The 22,649-nt window shown below is 42.5% G+C and overlaps 1 protein-coding gene across 2 annotated transcripts; it reads right to left on the bottom strand.

Moving 5' to 3' along the window:
- Positions 1-3,247: 3,247 nt before the first annotated feature.
- Positions 3,248-22,645, bottom strand: dcph1 (damage control phosphatase 1). 2 transcript variants are annotated; one of them, XM_078230280.1, is made up of 5 exons: positions 22,499-22,645; positions 14,691-14,796; positions 11,124-11,365; positions 9,804-9,969; positions 3,248-4,403 (listed from the first exon to the last, which is right to left on the bottom strand). In XM_078230280.1, the coding sequence occupies exons 1-5, from the start codon at positions 22,567-22,569 to the stop codon at positions 3,627-3,629; spliced, it is 1,362 nt and encodes a 453-aa protein (XP_078086406.1). In that variant the 5' UTR covers positions 22,570-22,645; the 3' UTR covers positions 3,248-3,626. The 2 variants fall into 2 exon arrangements, with proteins under 2 accessions (XP_078086406.1, XP_078086407.1); XM_078230281.1 differs by having other exon boundaries at positions 22,531-22,605.
- Positions 22,646-22,649: the final 4 nt, after the last annotated feature.

The raw sequence follows: 22,649 nt of genomic DNA, 5'->3' as shown, positions 1-22,649 counted from the left end.
ATTTTCTAAGTGTCCTGTTATCATATCCTTTATAATACTCTCTAGCACGGTGACACACGGTGCCCGGCAAGAAGCGGGAGAATGCAGGCATGCTGAGATGAACAGTGGGAACAGTTCGAGGAACTAGGGCGGCACGGTGGCACAGTGGTTAGCACTGCTACGTCACAGCACCAGGGACCTGGGTTCGATTCCTGGCCTCGGGTCACTGTGTGTGGAGTTTGCACGTACTCTCCACGTCTGCGTGGGTTTCCTCCGGGTGCTCCGGTTTCCTCCCACAGTCCAAAGATATGTGGGTTAGGTTGATTGGTCATGGCAACTTGCCCCTGAACGTCAGAGGAGATTAGCAGGTTACGTGGGGTTACGGGGATAGGGCCTTGTTGGGATTGTTGCCGGTGCAGGCTCGATGGGCCAAATGGCCTCCTTCTGCACTGTTGGGATTCTATGGAAGTCACCTGGGGGAAAGCAGCCAGAGCCACTGGAACGCGTGGTAATCAGTGGCCCAGTGCCTCTGTCTCTAACTTTACATACTCACTTGTTGGTGCTCATTGACCCTCCAATCACAGCCATGTTTCTCAGTCATCTTTGCTGCTGATAGGCTCCCTATTGAGCCTAACAATGGCAGGAGAATAGCAGATTGGGGGAGGAGTTCCCTGCAGAAATCTTCAAACTCACTGACCCATCTTACTGAAATTTCAGCCATCAGGCGGCAGTGAGGACCTCCGCAGGCTGCAATGCAGACAAACCTGGTGTAGGGTTTTGGTTTCCATACCTAAAAAAGGTTCTATTTCCTTTAGAGATGGTTCAAATAAGCTTCAGTGGATAATGGTGGAGTAGACATGATGGGCCCTGCTGCTGTTTCTTGTTTTTAAGTTCTAATAACCGTAAATAAAGTAAAGTTTATTTCTTCGTGTCACAAGTAGGCTTACTTTAACACTGCAATGAAGTTACTGTGAAACTCCCCTAGTCGCCACACTCCGGTGCCTGTACGGGTACACGGAGGGAGAATTTAGCCTAACCAGCACGTCTTTCGGACCGTGGGAGGAAACCGGAGAACCCAGAGGAAACGCACGCAGACACGGTGAGAACATGCAGACTCCACACAGAGCCTCCCAAGCCGGGAATTGAACCCGGGTCCCTGGTGCTATGAAGCAGCAGTGCTAACCACTGTGTCACCGTGCCGCACAGGGAGGGGCAGGAGGACAAATTGGTCTTAAAAAAAAAAGGGAAGGGGCCAGAGAGTGAAAAAAGAGAAAACACGAATTTTAGGAGAGAAAGATTTCACCAAAAACCAGATTCAAAGTAACATCAGGGAAAGTGAAATCCATGCCACAGAGATTGCTGGATCCTTGCAAACAGCTTTCTTTCAGGTCAATGGCAAGTGCTGTCACTGCTGCTGTCCACAAAATCCAGGCGAATAATCCGACTGCTCAGCAAACCAACAGGATAGTCTCTAAGGGATTTATATTGAAGAATCAAGTTTAGCCTCCATGTCCTAGCACTTGAGAGCAGTGAACAAAAGGCTGGCAGTATTGGAACACTGTTAGAAAACTATGAACAATTTATGTATCAAAATATGAACACTTGAAAGATATAATTCAGGGAAGGAGGCACAAAACATAAAAGGGAAAACTTTCCTTTGGAAAGAATGTTAACTCATTGATTATAGTTGAGCCTCAGCTGATGTCAGAATCTGTCTGCTATACTTTACATCGCAGCAGTACAGGCTGGGTAGACCAAGGCAGACAGCATACAGGAATAAGGCCGGTAGGCTGAGATTTGCAACGATGGGGCTGGAATGAGATTGAAGGCCGTCCACGAAAAGCAGTCATGGATGTTTACAGTTTATTTTAATTTTATTTATTATTATTTTTATTTATTACATTTATTTGTATTAATTTTATTTATTAATTAAATTTATTGCATTTACAGTTGTTTTAACAGTGAAATATGAAAGTTATTCAGTGTTTTGTGTGTATTATGTTCTGGGAAACAAGCTTGCCACAGTTCTTTTTTTAACATCATTATCCTACTACAATGTCCAGGAGGGAAGAAGATTAATTCTATCTCATTAGTATCACAGCAAATAGCTTTACAGTATTAAGATCTGTGAGAGCATGTATTTTGCGGTATCGCTAAGACCTGTTTACCTTGTGTCACCATGTGATAGATTGTTGCAGTGAATTTGCTGTGTTACATAGAAACATAGAAGCTAGGAGCAGGGGGAGGCCATTTGGCCCATCGAACCTGCTCCATCATTCATTACGATCATGGCTGATCATCCAACTCAATAGCCTAATCCTGCTTTTTCCCCATAACCTTTGATCCCATTCGCCCCAAGTGCCATTTTTTAAAAAAAATATCCAGCCACCTCTTGAATACACTCAATGTTTTGGCCTCAACTACTTCCTGTGTTAATGAATTCCACAGACTCACCACTCTTCAGGTGAAGAAATGTCTCCTCACCTCTATCCTAAATGGTCTGTCTACCCTGAATCCTCAGACTTTGATCCCTGGTTCTGGACTCCCCACCATCGGGAATATCCTCCCTGCATCTACCCTGTCTAGACCTATTAGAATTTTATAAGTCTGAACTCCAGCGAAAACAATCCTGACCTAGTCAATCTCTCCTCATACATCAGTCCCGCCATCCCCGGAATCAGCCTGGTAAACCTTCACTGCACTCCCTCGAGAGCAAGAACATTCCTCCTCAGAAAAGGAGACCAAAGCCGCACACAATACTCTAGGTGTGGCCTCATCAAGGCCCTGTATAATTGTTACTGTGATGGGTGAACCACTGTTGTTTAAATAGCCTTGTGGATAATTTAACACACGACCCATGAGCCAAATGATTCGCAGACCTTCAATACACCATGAGCAATGTCGCAGAGAGTGGTTTTACTCGGATCCATCTCGTGGGTAACTTGCATGGTTAGATCAGACAGCCATTTTACACACTGCCTGATTTTACTTTCCATTGAGCTAAGAGTGTAAAATGAGTAGCTGGTTTGATCATACTGATTTTCCATAGGTTAAAACATAGTCTGGCACAATTATGTGTTCTTCATCCTGAAAGGTTATATGTTAAAACAGGTATATATGGTGATACACCTTTTGTAGTCATTTATCAGTTCACATAGGAAAGAAGCCAATATACATTTCACTCTAATTCTATTAGAATAATTACTTGTTGATCGCCGAAGCATCTGCTAAATGTTCACAAAAATGCTTGAAACAAAAGCATAAAATGTCATGTCACCTCCAGCAATCATTTTAATTCTGAATGAACACATATTTCACAAGGAACTGGTAACTGATATTAAAATGATTTGTTGTTAATCATATATTAGCGACACTAGAGTAGCATTTCAGTTTTACATAAAGACATTTTGTTTTCTGCAGATTACGTCCTGGTCGATTCTGCTATTTTCATAAAACATTCCTGAAATGAAGCCCCCTTCATTCCTGCCCGCCTCAAAAAACTAAATTATAAAAAATCTTAGACCATAACTTTCTTAAGATCAGTACGTGTTCTGTAAACAATAAAGAAGCAAGCTGACTGTTACAGAGCAGCCCCATGATCAACCAGACAGACTTGCTGATATACCGTGCAGGTAGCTTTGTAAGCATTATTTTTGGTGAGAGTTACTGAACTGAATCACGGCATACCGTCCGCTGATCATCCATTCTGTATCAGAGGCTGCCAGCTGCTCGCCTTGTCCGGGCTTTAAGCCAACCTGAATGTCAGCTTTCAGTGTTCTCAAGCTACAAAGTGGCGCTGGTTGAAATCCACGTAGAGCAGTGTCAAAGGAAACAGTATAGCTCCACTTTCTGTCCCCTGTTAGTTTCCTATAGTTCAGGTCTCCCTTGAAAAAGATCAAATTTGACTTCTGCAATTCGGCATACAGGTCATGTGCAACCAGAGGCATGTCACAGAACTCGTGAGGGAGGGTCCAGAAAGGATGATCGTGATAAACCCAAATACCTTGCTTCATATTATTTTCCCACATCACACCGCATCTGGACAACTGCGCGTGATTGGCTGCCTGCATCTGCTTCAGCGTCCAGTCAAAATCTTCCTTGGTTGTATCCGAAACGAACCAAGGTATGCTTTTGCCGTGAAAGTGAATCACGTCGGCCAATCGTGAGGTAATGAGAAAATCCGCCAGTATCAGGTCTGTCACCAGCTCAAATCCTGAATTGTCAAGGACAATATCTATTCGGGTGCAAGCTGTTTCTGAGGTTTTGTTTCTCTTACTGTTCATGAGGAGTTCCCCAACAATTTCAGAATCATCCACCAGGATGCAGGGCTTCAGAGATTCCAGAGACGTTAGTGGATTGAGCTTTTGAGAGTTGTCCTGGCCGCCAGAAATGGAAAGGTCACATCTGTTTCCCCACAGTGCAACCTAGATTTTAAAAATAACACGATAAGCGACCAACATTTTCTTCTCACAGCACAGGAAATTAAAATGTTGACAAAGTGTCCACAATAACTCCAGAAACATTATTTCGCACGTTAAGAAAATACTTCTTTCCGCCCAAGATGACAAGACACAGAAATGACAGTGAAAACATTCACTTTGAAGTGATCCTTGATTTAATACTGTGCAACTTAATAAAAGCAGGTGACAGTGAACCATAGAATCCTACAGTGCAGAAGGAGGCCATTTGGCCCGTCGAGACTGCACCGACCACAATCCCACCCAGGCTCTATTCCCATAACCCCATGCATTTACCCTAGCTAGTCTCCCTGGCACTAAGGGGCAATTTAGCTTGGCCAATCCACCTAACCCGCACATCTTTGGACTGTGGAAGGAAACTGGAGCATGACCTAAAGTTTGCATTCATTTTTTAAAAATTGAATACTGCAGTGAGAAAATGTTAAGGAAAATCAATTTTTAAACAGTGCAGATTTATTGCCATGATACCTCAGAAATATGGAAATAGCAATTTGTAATCATAAGCATCACAAATGGACGTTCCACTCAGCCCACATCTTTTCAAAAAATGATTGATATCATAAGTGGACTTAGAACACCTTAAAAGATCACTTGTTAAAGTTTAAAGTTTATTTATTAGTGTCACAAGTAGGCTTACATTAACACTGCAATGAAGTTACTGTGAAAATCTCCTATTCGCCACACTACGGCACCTGTTCGAGTACACTGAGGGAGAATTTAGCATGGCCAATGCACCTAACCAGCACGTCTTTCAGACTATGGGAGGAAACCGGAGCACCCGGAGGAAACCCACACAGACACGGGGAGAACGTGCAGGCTCCACACAGACAGTGACCCAAGCTGGGAATCGAACCCGGGTCCCTGGCACTGAGAGGCAGCAGTGCTAACCACTGTGCCGCCGTAGCACCCTTTTGAAACTTTTCCCTCTTCCCTACCATTCCTAATTGACACATGGAAAGGTGTTCAAACTGTATTTGGTGAGTTATATATGGTAGAGACCTAAGTATATTATTAGTCATCTGTGCATTTTAAAACATTTATTGGTCTATTTGAATTTTCTGGGCCTGGGGAACTTGCAAAGTGATGCGTTCAATGCTGTCCAATAAATCCCAATTCAGAACACTGAAAATCTGTTTGGAACAGCAACTGAGATACACATAAATCAATAAGACATTGAGTTAAATATCAAGGCTACATTGAATGCACTATTGCAATCCATGAAGACAGACCGCCTCAGGGTATTTCATTATTTTGATAACTACCTGCCCAGCTTTGAATTTTGTTTGTAATAATGTGTTATTTATGCAGCTTCTTTTCCGAAAATACTTCTTTATTGCAAATGTGTTTTTTTAATTCATTCATGGGACATGGGCGACGCTGGATGGCCAGCATTTGTTGCCCATCCCTAGCTGCCCTTGAACTGAGTGGCTTGCTCGGACATTTCAGAGGGCAGTTGAAAGTCAACCACATTGCTGTGGCTCTGGAGTCACATATAGGCCAGACCAGGTAAGGACAGCAGATTTCCTTCCCTAAAGGATATTAGTGAGCCAGATGTGACAAACAATGTATATTTTTTAAGTTGTATTTTTATTTGTATGTCTTCTTGTGTTAAGGAAGGTAGAGTGATTTCAGTTTCATGTTGGTGGGGTTTATGAGTTTTGGTGTCTACAAGTCTAGATGGATCTGTGGCGGAAAAGTCAGGCTTTTCATTTTAATGAGTTAGAAGTTAAAGAGATGGGTAAAAAAGGGTTTGAGGTTTCATGATTTTGGGAAAAAAACATGGAAGCAGAAAAAGACATGGTCAAGTGACACAGAGAAAGGCAGGGAAGAATTCAGTATATGTCAGGGAGAGAAGACAGAATTTAAAGCTCTCTATTAAAAAATACTACAAGGCCACTAGGAGACTGAGTTTAGGGAACTCGTATTTGCTCTACAGTTGAAGCCATAGTGAGTATAGAGTACGGCTTTGGGTGCTTCAGGGAGAGATACAAGTTGGGTGAAAAGCATTGAGCATCCACCAAAACTCATAAACCCCACCAACATGAAACTGAAATCACTCTACCTTCCTTAACACAAGAAGACATACAAATAAAAATACAACTTTAAAAATGTACATTGTTTGTCACATCTGGTTCACTAATATCCTTTAGGGAAGGAAATCTGCTGTCCTTACCTGGTCTGGCCCATATAATAATTCACCAGAAGAAACCACTGGCAACTCTTCCAGTCTCAAGTGAAAAGCCTGTTGGTGAGGGTGGTGATGAGTAAATCTTCACTGGTTTATGTGTCTGTAAAGGAATTGTGATGATACTGTGCCTTCAAGGAATGTATTTGTCATGTTCCTTATGTAAGATCTGTTTAGGCAGTTTTTGTTTATTTCCAATACAGTTTTGTCTGTATCCAGCAGCCCTTTATTGTTATTGCAGCAGCATAACTGCTCCTAATTGCTAGAATGTTTGTTTTAATCTGGACTAATGCTGTTCTGGTGCTTTTACTGGTTCCCCAAAGGTAGGACTTGATTAGGTTGATTGATAGGTAAGGTCATATGACTGGGTGGAGCTCGGCATACACAGAGAATTCAAGCTTAGTTGCTGCTTTGAGTTGTTGGCGAACAATCGAAGAACAGTGCCTCTCTTTTTCCCTCTCTGAAGTTGGAGACTGGAATCTGCTAGGAAATAAGTCTCTTTCTCTGCTGTTTGGAAGCTGCAGATAGATGTATCCCTCTCTGACTCTGAAGTCTGAGAACTGCCAGAGACTAGGTTCACTTCTCTGAAGTTCTGCTGTTTTGAGGATATATCCTTCTCTGGAAACTGCTGTCTGGATCTCTGTCCAGAAGTGATAAAAGGCTGGAAATCTAGCATTACATGAGCATACTTGTTTTTTATGCTAATTAATTCTGAAGAAGGATGTATGTCTATGGGGATATTGCTTTAAATTGGAACTATAGAGATTGCTGGTTAAGAATTATACTTTGTCATGTTCAAGTATTTTAATTGGTAAAAGTTATGCTAATTCTTTTTGCTACATTCTAACTGTGTTCTTAAATAAAGTTTGTTCTGATAAAAGCTTCCTACTGAGTCACTTGCATCATACCTGGAGTGAAACACCTTATGCTCACCCTAATGCCAAAAGTAAAAGTTGGGGTCGAGGCTAACTTCATAACATACCTTGGAGTTTCTGGTCTGGCCCCTAACAGATTAGTGTGATTTGAAACATTTTCTTGTGGCATTGACATCTTTCTGCTTTTTGTCTGGTGTAATATAGTTAACATTTCTTGTTTAATAAATGTTTTATTCTTTATGTTAAAAGTTCATCAGCAGTCTCCGTTAGTTCAGTAACATTCCACCATGGTTTCTAAAAAAAGTTAGCATTAATCAAGCCAGGTTTCACTCTAGAATCTGACTTGTCCAGTGTTATCAGCTGGGATTGTAACAAATGGAAGTTAAAGGCTAAAGCATCTCCTGCTGATTTTCCATATTGTTTCTGAAATTACAAAATATAAATTTCAGTGGTGTTGATAATTATAGCTGTTTTGAACAAGTGGGAGTTAGCATTTTTCTGGGGAATTTCAAATTATCTAACAATTTGAAATTCAGCTGTACCGACCAGATAAAGCTCGGCACAACATCGTGGGCCGAAGGGCCTGTTCTGTGCTGTACTGTTCTATGTTCTAAGAGAAAGAATTGGCTGAGGGCTAATCTGCACCCATTATATGAGTGACTGTAACTGTCGCATGAAATACAACACTTATTCTTAAAATTTCAAATACATACTAAAAATGCATCAGATTGTAAAGCATTTATCTCACTGCATCCTAGTGTATCCTGCCTATTTTCACATCTTTTATCTGTATGTAGCATCCTTGGCAGATGCCTTGAACACAGTAAGAAGTCTCACAACACCAGGTTAAAGTCCAATAGGTTTATTTGGTAGCAAATACCATAAGCTTTCGGAGCACTGCTCCTTCGTCAGATGGAGTGGAAATCTGCTCTCAAACAGTGCAAACAGTTCCCTCCACCCACATTGTCTGTACATTTAAGATCTGGCTGGCTGTAGGATTCGCATTCTAATCAGTATTCTGCAACTTGATTCTGTCTGTTTGCACTGTTTGACAGCAGATTTCCACTCCATCTGACGAAGGAGCAGTGCTCCGAAAGCTTATGGTATTTGCTACCAAATAAACCTGTTGGACTTTAACCTGGTGTTGTGAGACTTCTTACTGTGTTTACCCCAGTCCAACACCGACATCTCCACATCATGACAGATGCCTTGAACCCAGGGGTAGGAAAAGTCTGACTGATCCCTACTAACTAAGCGACCAATAATAGATTAATAATCACAAGATTGTTACAAAGCATGGAAATGACTGCAAATGGATGTATATGGATACATGCAATCCTTATAAACAATCATAAAAATGCAGCTATAATAAAATCATAGAATCCCTACAGTACAGAAGGAAGCCATTCAGCCCATCAAGTCTGTACCGACCCAGGCCCTACTCCTGCTGATTTTCCATATTGTTTCTGAAGTTACAAAAGATAAATTTCAGTGGTGTTGATACATAATTTATCCACAATTATCCACAATTTGAACAACTGGGAGTTAGCATTTTTCTGAGAATTTCGAATTATCTAACTATAATCTAACAAACAATATGTGTAAACCCAAATATTTACCTTGCTAATCCCCCTGACACTAGGGTCAATTTAGCATAGCCAATCAACCTAACCCACACATCTTTGGAGTGTGGGAGGACACGGGGAGAAAGTGTAAACTCCACACAGTGACCCGAGGCCGGAATTGAACCTGGGACCCTGGCACTGTGAGGCAGCAGCACTAATCACTGTGCCACCATGCCGCCTCTTCACCTCAAGAAAACTATATGAATGACTACAAGTACACAAAGATGAGAGATCTTGTGGTTGCTGTCAGTTATCTACAATATTAATCATAACTTTACAAACACTCATATCGTGGCACAATTGCTTTTTAGGATATATTTTGTGACTTTTCCTTTGGTGTTGGTGAGATTTTGTTTATGTGAACTGTGCATTAAAATGAACCCTGGAAGCTGATTCTAGCAAGGATCTTGTACCTTGAAGCTATGTTGTCGATACTGAATGAAAATAAGAAAATACTCAAGTATCTTTCTTTCCTAATGCTTAAAAAACTTCACCTTACAGACTTTGTGTGGCACTGAGCAACAATGCCAGGGTCTGTAGCTCCAAGTGAATCATGGATCAATTATTGTATTGTACAATCTGATATTAGCACTCAACCTTCAACTTTAGTAATAACTAGACAAATACAAACTTGTACACGACCCATTTATTTAAGGCCTACCTGCACGAGCAGCAGAAACTCAGCTTTGAGTTGAGTATCCTCAAAACATTTTATTTTCTTTTTCATTTCTAGAAAGTAGGTGCAGATAACAATGATAGCCTGTTGCGATGTGAAGAAACTTTGGGTCTTTGCTTCATTAAATACATCAAAATCACACATGGGAGGACTGCAACACAGTGAACATAAAAGTAAATTAATTTACAGACTTTACAGCTTAAAGTCCAACATTTCCTTGATCTTTAACATCATCGATTCTTGTTGATCTCTTGTGGGATTGTTCAAACAAAAATAAAAGCTTATATTTATTAACACACATTATTAACAGAGAGGAACATCTCAAGGTGCTACACAATCAGACAGAAATTTGCTTTTATATGGCACCTTACTACATCCTCAGGATATCCCAAAGATCTTCACAACTAAGAAACACAGGGACACAACATCACAGTTTGCAAATGTCCCAGAACTGTTGCATTGGTTCAGATGTGGAAATGCCGGCATTTGACTGGGGTGGGCAGTGTGGCGACTAGGGGATTTTCACAGTAACTTCATTGCAGTGTTGATGTAAGCCTACTTGTGACACTAATAAATAGAAAAAACAGTAAGAAGTCTCATAACACCAGGTTAAAGTCATTGAGGTTTACAGCATGTAAACCTCTATGACTTCGGCCCAACCTGTCCATGCCGCCATTGGAGCGCTGCTCCTTCATCAGATGAGTGCCATACTAGAGTTTCACTCAGCTGATGAAGGAGCAGTGCTCCGAAAGCTCATGGTTCCAAATAAACCTGTTGGACTTTAACCTGGCGTTGTGAGACTTCTTACTGTGCATTGGTTAAGAGAGCAGGGCATGACTTCGGAAGGATAAAGACAGATCAGTCAATTGGGTAGATCGACGGCGGATGAAATTTAATGAATAGAAAGGAAAGGTGATATGTTTAGGGAAGAAGAGTTTGTACAAACTCAATGGTAAAACTTTACAAGCAGAGCAACCTTGGGTTTTAGGTCCACAAATCTTTAAAAATGGGAGAACAAGGTGATAAAAGCGTTCTTCAAAAGTGTTGCAAAGACACCATACAAATGCAATTTCCATCTTCAGATCTTTATATTCTAGACACAATGGGTGAAATTTTCCCGTCCCGCCTGCCACGGGAATCGTACTGGGTAAAACACGGACCACGCAAAGGTCCTTTGACCGCGGGTGGGATTTTCCAGCCTTGGGGCGAGCGTGGCCAGAAAATCCTGCCCAATTTTTTCAAATGAAAAGTTATGGAAGTTTTTAAAAGTTTAAAATTTATTTTCAGCGAATTGAATTCACTCACTTGAGTTGTAGTGATTCATGAATGCGACGGTACATGTAACACTCCATGTACAGCCAGGCTGATTTAAACCAGCTGGGGCTTTCACCCGTATCCAGTCTAGCCTGTTGGTGTTCCAGGTATTCATTCCACAGGTCAGCATCAGGTAATCCATCTGTAAGAGGTAGTGCCGGCTTGTCAGTTTGCAGCTCATTCCGTAACTTAGACATGAGGTAGATAGCTCTTTTTTCTGCCTCCACACCTTCCTAGAAAAACACGCAGCATTATCTGAGATACATTCAGGCAAAATCATTACAAATTAACATGTTATTCTTTGAGAAATACAATACAAAATAAAACCAACATTTTTATATGGTCATTTTAAAACAAGTTATAGTTTAGCTATTTCTGGCAAAACCTGATAACTCCACCCAAATGAGCAGAGAAATTATGATAGTACATTAATCCCACTGCTTTAGCTAACATATAACCAAGTAATCACACAGCACAATAGTTTTAAAGTTTACTTATTATTGTCACAAGTAGGCTTACAATAACACTGCAATGAAATTACTGTGAAAATCCCCTAGTCGCCACAGTCTGGTGCCTGTTCGGGTACAGTGAGGGAGAATTTAGCATGGCCAATTCACCTAACCAGCACGTCTTTCAGACTGTGGGAGGAAACCGGAGCACCCGGAGGAAACCCACGCAGACACGGGGAGAATGTGCAGACTCCACACCAAAGTGACCCAAGCCGGGAATCCAATCCGGGTTCCTGATGCTGTGAGGCAGCAGTGATAACCACTGTGCCACCGTGCCGCGCCCATAGGAAAACAGCATTTCACCCATTGGGTCTGTACTAGTTGTTTTTGTTCAATGAGCATCCCAATCTAATCTTAATGTCCTATTGGCTTCCAACAAGCTTCATTCAATATTCTTTTTTAAACCAATTTTTTTGAACTTTAACTGCTACATCAATGCTTATTTATTATTCCTATTGGGATGACTGCTATGTTTTATGGGCTGCAGAGGGAGTCAAAGGTTATGGGAGGCAGACAAAAAAGTGGGGCTAAGATCACTATCAGATCATTGACGATCTCAATGAATGACGGAGCAGGCTCAAAGAGTTGAAAAGCCTACTCTTTCTATTTCTCATGATCTTATGATCAGAGATTTCCTGATATTAGAGGAGGACAAGGAACAGACCTCTAACGAAATTCCATTATTCAAGTTAAATTTTCAGCATAGTTCAGCACTAACACTTTTAATGGGAGTTAGAAAGTTCAAGCCCCAATCCAGCAATTGAGTAAAAAAATGTAGGCTGACCCTCGAGTACGGCACTGTCACAGGACATCTTGCAAATCAGATATTAAAGTGAGGGCCTGTCTGCTTGTTCAGATAGATGTTAAAGATGCCGTGGCCTTTTTGAAGAATTGGCCAATGTTCGTAAGAACATAACATCGGATCTTCAAATCCATTCAATTAGAGAATGGCTTATCTTCACCATGACTCCATTTAACTACATTCTCTCTTTATCCCTACTTGACAAAAATCTAACAATTTCAGTCTTGAAAATCTCAATTGACCAAGCACACACAACCATTAGGAGAATCAAGTTCCAGATTTCCACTCCACTTTGTGTGAAAACACGCACCCTGATTTCACTCCTAAATGGCTGAGCTATAATGTTGAGATTATGACCTCTTGGTCAGGATTCCTTCAACATGGGAAAAGCTTTCTGTGCATTGGCTCCGACGAGTCCTTTAATAATTTCAAACACCTTGCCAAGTTCAACCTTAAATCTTCTAAACTCCAAGGAATATAAAACAAGTTTATGCAATCTGTCCACTTAATTTAGCATTTTAAATTTAGTATCAGGTTTGGTATCAAAGGACCCGAATGTATGGTAGGCAAATTTGCTGATGACACAGAGATAGGTGGGAAATTAAGTTGGCATAGGAAAGTCTATAAAATCATTTAGACAGGTTAAGTGAGTGGGCAAAAATTTGGCAGATGGAGTATAATGTGAGAAAGTGTGAACTTGTCCACCTGGCATAAGAATAAAAACAGCAGTTCATTGTTTAAATAGAGAGAGACTGCAGAACTCTATGGTGCAGAGGGATCTGGGTACACGGACCACAAAATGCTAGTATGCAGGTACGGCTAGTGGTTAGGAAAACAAATGGAATGTGGCCATTTAATGCAAGGGGAATTGAGAATAAAGGTAGGGAAACCAAAAGAGGAAATGCTGGAAAATCTCAATAGGTCTGGCAGCATCTGTAAGGAGAGAAAAGAGCTGATGTTTCAAGTCCAGATGACCCTTTGTCAAAGCTAAAAGGCATAGATAGTGGGATTTATACTGTGGGGTGAGGGAATGAAAGATGAGTCATAGCCACAAAAACAAGGGGAAAGGCTGCTAATGGCAGTCCATTGAGAGAATAAAGACTGTGAATGGCCAAACGGCAGAGAAGCTGAAATCAGAGGGCAAGCTGTGACAGATGAAGATGTGGGAGAAGGGGAAGATGGGTAGGAGAGAGGTAAAATTGAGAAGAGGGGGATAAAATAGAGGAAAGAGTGGGGGGGAAGAAAAATAAAGGAAGGCAATAAAGAAATAAAAGGTAGAGAACAGTTAAAAACTAAATAAGATGAAAACAAAGGGGTTGAGGTGGGGCAGAGCTAATCATCTGAAGTTGTTGAACTCGATGTTGAGACCGGAAGGCTGTAAAGTGCCGAGCCGGAAGATGAGATGCTGTTCCTCCAGTTTGCGTTGAGCTTCACTGGAACATTGCAGTTGGCCAAGGACAGACATGTGGGCATGGGAGCAGGATCATGTGTTAAAATGGCAAAGCAACTGGGAGGTCAGGGTTCTGATTGCGCACAGACCAAAGGTGCTCAGCAAAGCTATCACTCAGTCTACATTTGGCCTCTCCGATATAGAAACCACATTGGGAGCAGCGACTACAATAGACCAAACTGAAGGAGGTGCAAGTGAAATGCTGGTTAACCTGGAATGAGTGTTACAAATTTTGCTACAACTGTATAAAACTTTAGTGAGAGTGCGTCTGGAATACCGTGTAAAGTTTAGAGTCACAGTACTGGTCTCCTTATTTAAGGAAGAATAAAACTGCATTATAAGCAGTTCAGACAAGTTTCACTCAACTGATTCTGGGAATGATGGGGTAATTTTATGAGGAAAGATTAAACAAGTTAGGCCTATACCTGTTGGATTTAAAAGAATGAGAGGTGATCTTATTGAAACATAGAAGACCCTGTGGGGGCTTGACAGAGTGGCTGTTGAGAGGATGTTTCCCCTTCTGGGGAAGTCTAGAATTAGTGGGCACAGCGGAAACTGGGTAGTTGAATATATTCAAGGCTGAGTTAGATAGATTGTTGATCAATAGTGGAGTCAATGGCAATGGGGGACAGACAAGAAAGGGGAGTTGAGGCCAGAATCAGATCAGCCATGATCTTATTGAGTAGCGGAGCAGGCTGGATGAGCCAAATGGCCCACTGCCACTCCTAATTCTTGTGTATTCATTCTGTACCCCTTCCAAGGCCATTATTAGTTTGTAAAATTATATTTCAACCCACCTGTCCATATTTCTGAAAAAAGTTCTCCATATTCCGATGCACTGTATCAATAGCCTTGGTCAGGATTTGTGGAAGTCGGTCTTTCACAGTAAAGTATGCAAATGACCTAGAAAGAGAAATGGATGTCAGCCAGGATCCGCAGCTACAGAATGCAAGAATCGAACATACATTTTTCATTTTGTATAATCATAGGATCACACAGAAGTATTTCCTGCAATTTTAACATAACTGACAGATCTCTCAAATAACTGATGTTATTTTACTGGCAAATGCAGTGGACTTCTATGATGGGAAAGTGCACGCAAAGAACAAAATCTATACTATATTCCATACCATCGTCCCAACTGAAACATGTTCAATATACTGTGCAAGCTCAGGGCGGCATGTGCATGTAATTGCAAAACTGAAAGCATTAAACAAATTCTGATGTTGCAAATTTCTGCTCTGATATAGGTGGACCTGTGTTCAAGTTCAGCCCTTAACGGAGTGGTGAAACTTTTCTCTGCCTGAAGGTTATGTGGGTTCTTTTTAAAATAAATTTGACCAATTTCACAAAATTGCCTGACTCAGCAGCAACAGGGAAGTCACTCAGAGACGCCACAGGATGATGAAGTCGGCATGTGAGGTAGAGCAGCCTTTTGGATGGAACATTAAACTGAGGTCCCATCAGGCCTCAGGCGGACGCAAAGGTTCCCACACTATCCAAAAGAGCAGGGGGGACTGGATCAATCAACATGACTGAAACAGATTATCTGGTCATTATCACATTGTTGTTTTTGGGACCTTGCTGAGCACATATTGATTGTTTCCCAATATAGTGACTACACGTCAAATAGTTCATCGTTGGCTAGAAAGTGCTCAGTGGAGTTAAGTAAATTTAAGTATTTTACATAAATTTAAGTATTCCTTTCAGCGATTATAGATATACGGTTGTTGCTAATGATCGGACATCCATTTGAGTTCCAGGGCAACAGCCTGAGCAAATGGCAGAAATGTTTCAGGCTATGGGCCAGAAAAGATATAGGCCGGAATTATCTGGTCTTGTGCATCCCGTCACTGCTGCAAGTGAGAACGGAGATTTTTGGCACTCAGCCAAAACTCCATTCACTTCAGTTGGACCGGAGAATCCCAGCCGCGGGCGAGGTCGGAGAATTCCAGCCATAATTACCACAGAGCTGAGTGAAACGCTCAATGAAACCTGCTCACATTGGAATGCCCACATCTCTCAGATAATGTTATTCTTGCCTCGGATTTAGAAGCTTGCCCCAATGCAGAATTTGAGCATAGGCTCGGATGACACATTAATGTAGAACTAAGGAAGTGCTGCATAGTTGCTGGTGCCCGTCTTTGATAGGAGACGCGAAACTAAGACCCCAATTCAGTTAGATATAAATGATCCCATGGCATAGCTGGAATAACAAACTTCTCACACCCTGGGAAACATTTCTCTCTCAATCAACACCACCAAAACTGGATTAATTGCTTCTGCATCTCACAGGTATTGCAAGATATCTCTGTGTGCCTACATAACAATTACTGCGCTTTGACCATAATTTATTACATCGATTTTGAAGACATAAATGTCAATAAAGCACTAACTTTAACAGTTATAAAACCTCGCAAGTATTTCACTTAAAAAACAAAATCAGACTGAGTTAATTGGCGTGAGCATTCTGTTCTGTGTACTGACAAAGAAATCTATGCTGGAGATTTTGCTAGCTCTAGACTTGACTATTCCAATGCACTCTTGGCTGGCCTCCCATTTTCTACCTACAGTAAACTTCAAAATTCTGCTGCTCATGTCCTAACTTGCACCAAATCCTGTTCATTTATCATTCCTATTCTTGCTGACGTACATTGGTCCCCCAGTTAACAAAAATCTGGATTCTTGAATTAAAATCCCTCAATGACTTTGTCCCTCCCTATCTGTGCAATACTCTAAAGTCCTCCAGCCTTCCAGAGATACCTGCGCTTCTCCAATTCTGGCCTCTTGAGCATCCCTGATTTTAACTGTTCCACCATTGGTGTCTCTGCTTTCACATGGCAAGGTCTTAGCGCTCTGGAATTCCCTCCTTTAACTTCTGCGTTGCTCTTTCTTCCTTTGGAATGATCATCGTAGAATCCCTACAGTACAGAATGCAGCCATTCGGCCCATCAAGTCTGTACCGACCATAATCCCTCCTTCTGTACTGTAGGAGTTCTATGATTCTGTGAACCCTTATGAAATCATGGGTTTCCAAATCTTACAATTTTTGAACTTTCATAATTAATATAATACCAATAAGACATAAAAATTCCAAGAGCAAAAGATTAAGTACTAAAAATTAGGGCTACATTTCCACATCAATGGGTGGAAAATATATCCTTGATGCCCAAGTGTTTTTGTTTGTAAAATGATGGCAATGCATTTCTGAAATCATAGAATCGCTACAGTGCAGGAGACCATTCAGCCCACCGAGTCTGCACCGACTCTCTGACAGAGTACCTTATCCAGGCCTTTCCCCCACCCTATCCTCGTTGCCCCACACACTTACCATGGCTAATCCACCTAACCTACACATCTTTGGACTGTGGGAGCAAACCGGAGCACCCGGAGGAAATCCATTCAGACACGGGGAGAATGTGCAAACCCCAAACAGACCAAGGCCAGAATCGAACCCGGGTCCCTGGCGCTGTGAGGCAGCAGTGCTAACCACTGTGCCATGCTGAGGTTTCAAGATGTCAAGAGGCTGCCAAAAAAGGTGCCAGTTTTTTTTGTCTTCTTTACGTCAATTCTAAAAGGGTAATTATTCAAAATACAGTCTCAGGAAAGGGTTGCCAATAAACAGTCGCATTTGTAACATGGCCAATCTGAAAAATGACAGGATGCAATGTGCTGACTAAACTCCATTTTGCTGCAGACAGATGGTTGGATCCACAGTGTGGGAACATAACCCCAGAGAGTAAAACAGTTGAAAGGTCATCCATTTCCTCAGTAAATAAATGCAGCAAGCCAGGTCAGCGCTACCACCCTATTATGGTGAAAACATTCCAACAATTCCACCTGCAAATCTGTTTTTCTTCAAAAATAATTGTTTCTCTGCTTTTATTCTTTTTCTTTTTTCAGATTATTTTAAAGGAGCAAGCTGCCTTGATGTGGCTGGCAGCAAAATCAATGGTTGCAATTTTAATGAGATGCCAAAAGTGGCAACTTATTTTTAATAATTTAAGAACCAACATCAGCATTCGGTATCATACAGTAGCTGCTATGTCAAGGTTATCGGAACAAAATGAACCTCAAAAGTACATTCCCATTCACCTACAGCATGATCTCATAGCCCAAAGATCATGTGGTACAAGACATAATCACTTTTGAGTGGCCCATTGATCTAGAGATGAGTTCAGTTTATCTATTAGTGTCACAAGTAGGCTTACATTAACACTGCAACGAAGTTACTGTGAAAATCCCCGAGTCGCCACACTGTTCGGGTACACGGAAGGAGAATTTAGCATGGCCAATGCACCTGACCAGCATGTCTTTCGGACTGTGGGAGGAAACCGGAGCGCCCGGAGGAAACCCACGCAGACAAGGGGAGAATGTGCAGACTCCACACGGATAGTGACCCAAGCTGGGAATCGAACCTGGGTCCCTGGCGCTGTGAGGCAGCAGTGCTAACCACTGTCCCGCCCAACAATGAAAGGAGTGAACAATGGAATGTTGCATATTATCAATGCTAATAATGAACCTAAGATTTTTACACATTAAAGCAACTTAGGTGAAGTCATGCAGTATGATCAGACGTAACTATGATAAAGGCAGTGTCTACTGATCTGACATTGGAATGACCGGGTAAGTTATAGATCTTCTATAAGCTAATGCTAGCTCTAGCTCTGAGTGAATGCTAGCAGTTAGCATTGTGTCTGAATTACTGTATAAAAAGGGACAAGTCTCAGAAGACACTGGCTGGGAGTATTTCAAGGCCAGAGAAGTGTGTGTCAAGTTTCACTGCCAGGATTTTGTGCAGACGTTTATATTTTTAGAACCTCATCATTTTCCTTGAAAAGGTGAATCGCAGAAATAATGATATCACAGCTGAGCAGTTTCAAAAAAAACCATAGGTGAATTTGATGTGAGGGGGAAAGGGGGGAGGGGAAAGCACATAATCAGGTGAGATGGTGGCAGATGGGGACCCTGCCATATTCCTGCTCCACCCCATTAAAATCCATGGTACTTTCTGCCTTGCCACCAACTGAGGTACTGAAGGAGGAAAATAATGCCCAAGGGCCTCTTCCAGCCACCTCGAGATTAACCCAATAGCGGGCAGGCCTATTGCCTGCCCCCAGAGAGCATGAAATGCAAATCTGCGTGGATTGTGTGTGGTCTCCGAGAAAGGCTCCTTGTTCAAAAGCATTCAGTGCAGGATCAAGGGATCCAGCATTGAGAAGTGGGGGACGGGGCTGTAAGAGCAAGACCCCTGCTCTTACTGCTGACCCTTTTACAACTCCTCCCTGTGACACCCCTATCCTGCAAAACCCCTTCTGCCATGACTTAAATCCAGTCTGGGTCACTCTGTGATCCTGGGACTCTGGTGGATGTGATTTCAGCAGCAAGCACCAGCTCCCCCGGTGGCGCTGCTGGCAGCTCTGGGTGGGTCTTCCCATCCCTGGCTCCTGATCCCAAGGAAGGCCTGCCAGTGGTCTCTTAATTGCCTGATTGGGGAAGACCCACCGAATTATGAGCCAAAGGCGGCAACACTGGTCCCTCACAGGCTCTCCAGTTGATGACTGAAGCGCCCCATCTCCTCCGTAAAATGATGGGAAGACCCACCCACCCAGAGCTGCGCTGCCAGCAGTGCCACCAGGGGAGCTGGTGGTTGCTGTTGAAATTACATCCACCAGAGTCCCAGGATCACAGAATGACCCAGACCCAGATTTAAGTGATGGCAGAAGGGGTTTTGCAGGATAGGGTGTCACAGGGAGAGGTTGTAGAAGGGTCAGTAGCAAGAGCAGGGGTCTTGCTCTTACAGCCCCGTCCCCCACTTCTCAATGCTGGGTCCCTCGGTCCTGCACTGAATGCTTTTGAATAAGGAACCTTCCTACAGCAATCATTCAGTGCATTTTTGCAATACTCCAGGAATTGTGTTCAAGAAATCTTTCATTCATTCATTTCACAAACGCATAACACAATCTGCAGTGAAAGCCATCCTGCATTATGAAAATATAGTGCCTAAGTACTGGCTTTTCTAGCTCCCCACCAAATGCCCCCACCTTCCTTTAGAGAAAATCCTTTATCGGTGTTATAGATTTTCAGTAGTAATATTGTTAGCCTAGCCATATCTGAATAACAGATAGGGAATCTCATGCTACATTTAGTTTTCAAAAGGATATTGTGTTAAATAGAATTTATTTTTTAATTCAACATCTGTACACCTTCAACTTTAAAAATCATTTAATCCAAGTATATTGCTTTGGAGTTGAAAAGCAAGCACATTGTTCAAGTCAAGATGGGATGAGGCTTTGAGATGATAGTGTTCTCATGCACTCAGCGATACCATTGCCTCCAAGTGTTTTGGGGAAATAGTTTTGGCTCTTTTATTATAGAGGGTCATTGCCTAGCACTGGTGTGACACGAACATTACTTGCCACTTTATCAGCCTAAGCCTGGATGTTGCCCACATCTTGCTGATTACCATATTAGCCTGTTCCATGCAGAGGAATTGCAAACATAGCTGAGCATTGTGTAATCATCAGGAGACAGACTCATTTCTAACCTTACAATGGAGGGAATGTCATTGTTAGAGCAGGCGAAGATAGTTTGGCCTCGAATGCAGCCTTGACCAACACCTGCAGTGATGACCTGAAACTTAGACACCCATCTTCCTTTCCGCTTTGTATGAATCCAGCCAGAGAGTTTTCCCCCTGAACTCCAGTTTTATTGGGGGGCTTATTGATACTACACTTGGTCAAATGCTGCCTTGATGTTAGGTGAAGTAACAGTGTGACCCAGATACAAACCATTTTTGGATAAAGGTTGTAATGTGGTCTGGAGTTGAGTGGTCCAGATGGATCACAAACAGGGCATCAGCAAGCAGTTTATTAGTGAAAAATGTGCCACTTGATAGCACTGCTGTTGATTCCTTTCTCCGCATTGTTTGTTTATGAGGTGGAAATTGACCCAGTTGGATTTGTCCTTCTTGCAATAGGAATGCGTGAACAATTTTTCACATTATTGGTTCGGTATTAGTGTGAATGTTCGATGCTAGTGTTATAGCTTAGCTAGGGGTATGACTAGTTGTAGAACACAGGTCTTCAGCATTACAGCTGGAATGTCATAAGTCCATAGTCTTAGCTGTATCAACTACACAGTTTATGTCACATGAATTGAATAAAAGACAGGCATGTGATAGTGGGGACCTGTGGAGAAGGCAGAAATGGTTCATCCATACAACAAAGTGAATGAAGATGGTTGCAAATGCTTCAGCCTCATTTTTGCACTCAAGTGCTGCATTGTATCATCGTGAAGGACAGCAATGTTAATAACTCTCCTTGCCATGTCAACATTTTTAACCAAGACTGAGGCAGGACGACAGAGTTTGATCTGGTCTATTGGTCATGTTATATTTTGCTATCTGTGGCATATCGTTATCACTGTTTAGCAAGTATGAAATGCAGTGTTGTAGCTGCACTAGTTTGGGATATTTTTAGGTACATCTAGTGTTACCCTCGACACATGTTCATGTATAGGTTCTACATACCTCATTGAACGAGGGTTGTACATAATTTTGCTGCTGCCCCACAGCACTGCATGGATTCCCTGTTTTGAGCTGCTGGATCTTGACTTAATGTATCCCATGCAGCCCAGTGATAGCACCACATGACACAATGGAAGATCTCCTCTCTTTGTGGTGCTACATGGAATAAATTAACATATTGTAAAGCACTTCCTGAGGTCATGAGGCACTATGTTAATGAAAGTCTTTTTTCTACATTGAAATCTGAACAAGCAGCGGAAACGCAGATTGTACCAGATTACACCAAGTAACTTTGCCCCTCGCCTGAGATGGGGTGATCCTCAGGTTAAATCACCACCAGTCCATTCTTCTCCTCAAAAGGGGAGAGCTGCCAGCTCAAGAACACCACACACACCGGACATACTCTCTTTCACCTTCTTCGATCGGGAAAAAGATCGAAAATCTGAGGTCACGCACCAACTGACTCAAGGACAGCTTCTTCCCTGCTGCCATCAGACTTTTGAATGGGGGGGGCGAGGGGTGACTCGAAGTTAAAGTTTATTTATTAAGTCACAAGTAAGGCTTCCATTAACACTGCAATTATGTTACTGTGAAATTCCCCTATTCGCCACATTCTGGCACCTGTTTGGGTCAATGCACCTAACCAACACGTCTCTCAGAATGTGGGAGGAAACCCACGCAGACACAGGGAGAATGTGCACACAGACAGTGACCGGAGCCGGGAATCGAACCCGGGTCCCTGGGTGTTGTGAAGCAGCAGTGCTCACCACTGCACCGATCCATACCCTACACAAATCCAAAACGATGGAACAACACTTCACAGACCCATGCCCTTTGGGACCACATCGGAGGTTTTCTCCTCCTCATTCGCCAGCCTCTCTATAGACAAGCACTGGATTTGAATGGAAATCCTAGTAAAGACTATAGCATTACGATTCATAGAATCCCCACAGTGCAGAAGGAGGCCATTCAGCCCATCGAGCCTGCACCGACCACAATCCCACCCAGGCTCTAGGGGGAATGGGGGGGGGGAGGGGAATCGGCGCGCGGTACAGTCGGTCCCTCCTAACTACAGACCCGGTGTACTTGGCCGAAAGCGAGTCCGGTACCTCCACCTGTGGCATCGCCAAACCCGGCCTCGCCGCCATCTTGTCGCGCAGCGTCCCGAACGGGAGGGGGCCGGGCCGGAGGCGGGGCCCAGGGCAGGAAGTGACGACACCCAAGGTGA

The sequence above is a fragment of the Mustelus asterias genome, chromosome 15 (genome assembly GCF_964213995.1).
Source record: "Mustelus asterias chromosome 15, sMusAst1.hap1.1, whole genome shotgun sequence".
Classification (NCBI taxonomy): domain Eukaryota; kingdom Metazoa; phylum Chordata; class Chondrichthyes; order Carcharhiniformes; family Triakidae; genus Mustelus; species Mustelus asterias.
Note: the sequence above shows the minus strand (reverse complement) of the source record. Positions and strands in the feature narration are given on the sequence as shown.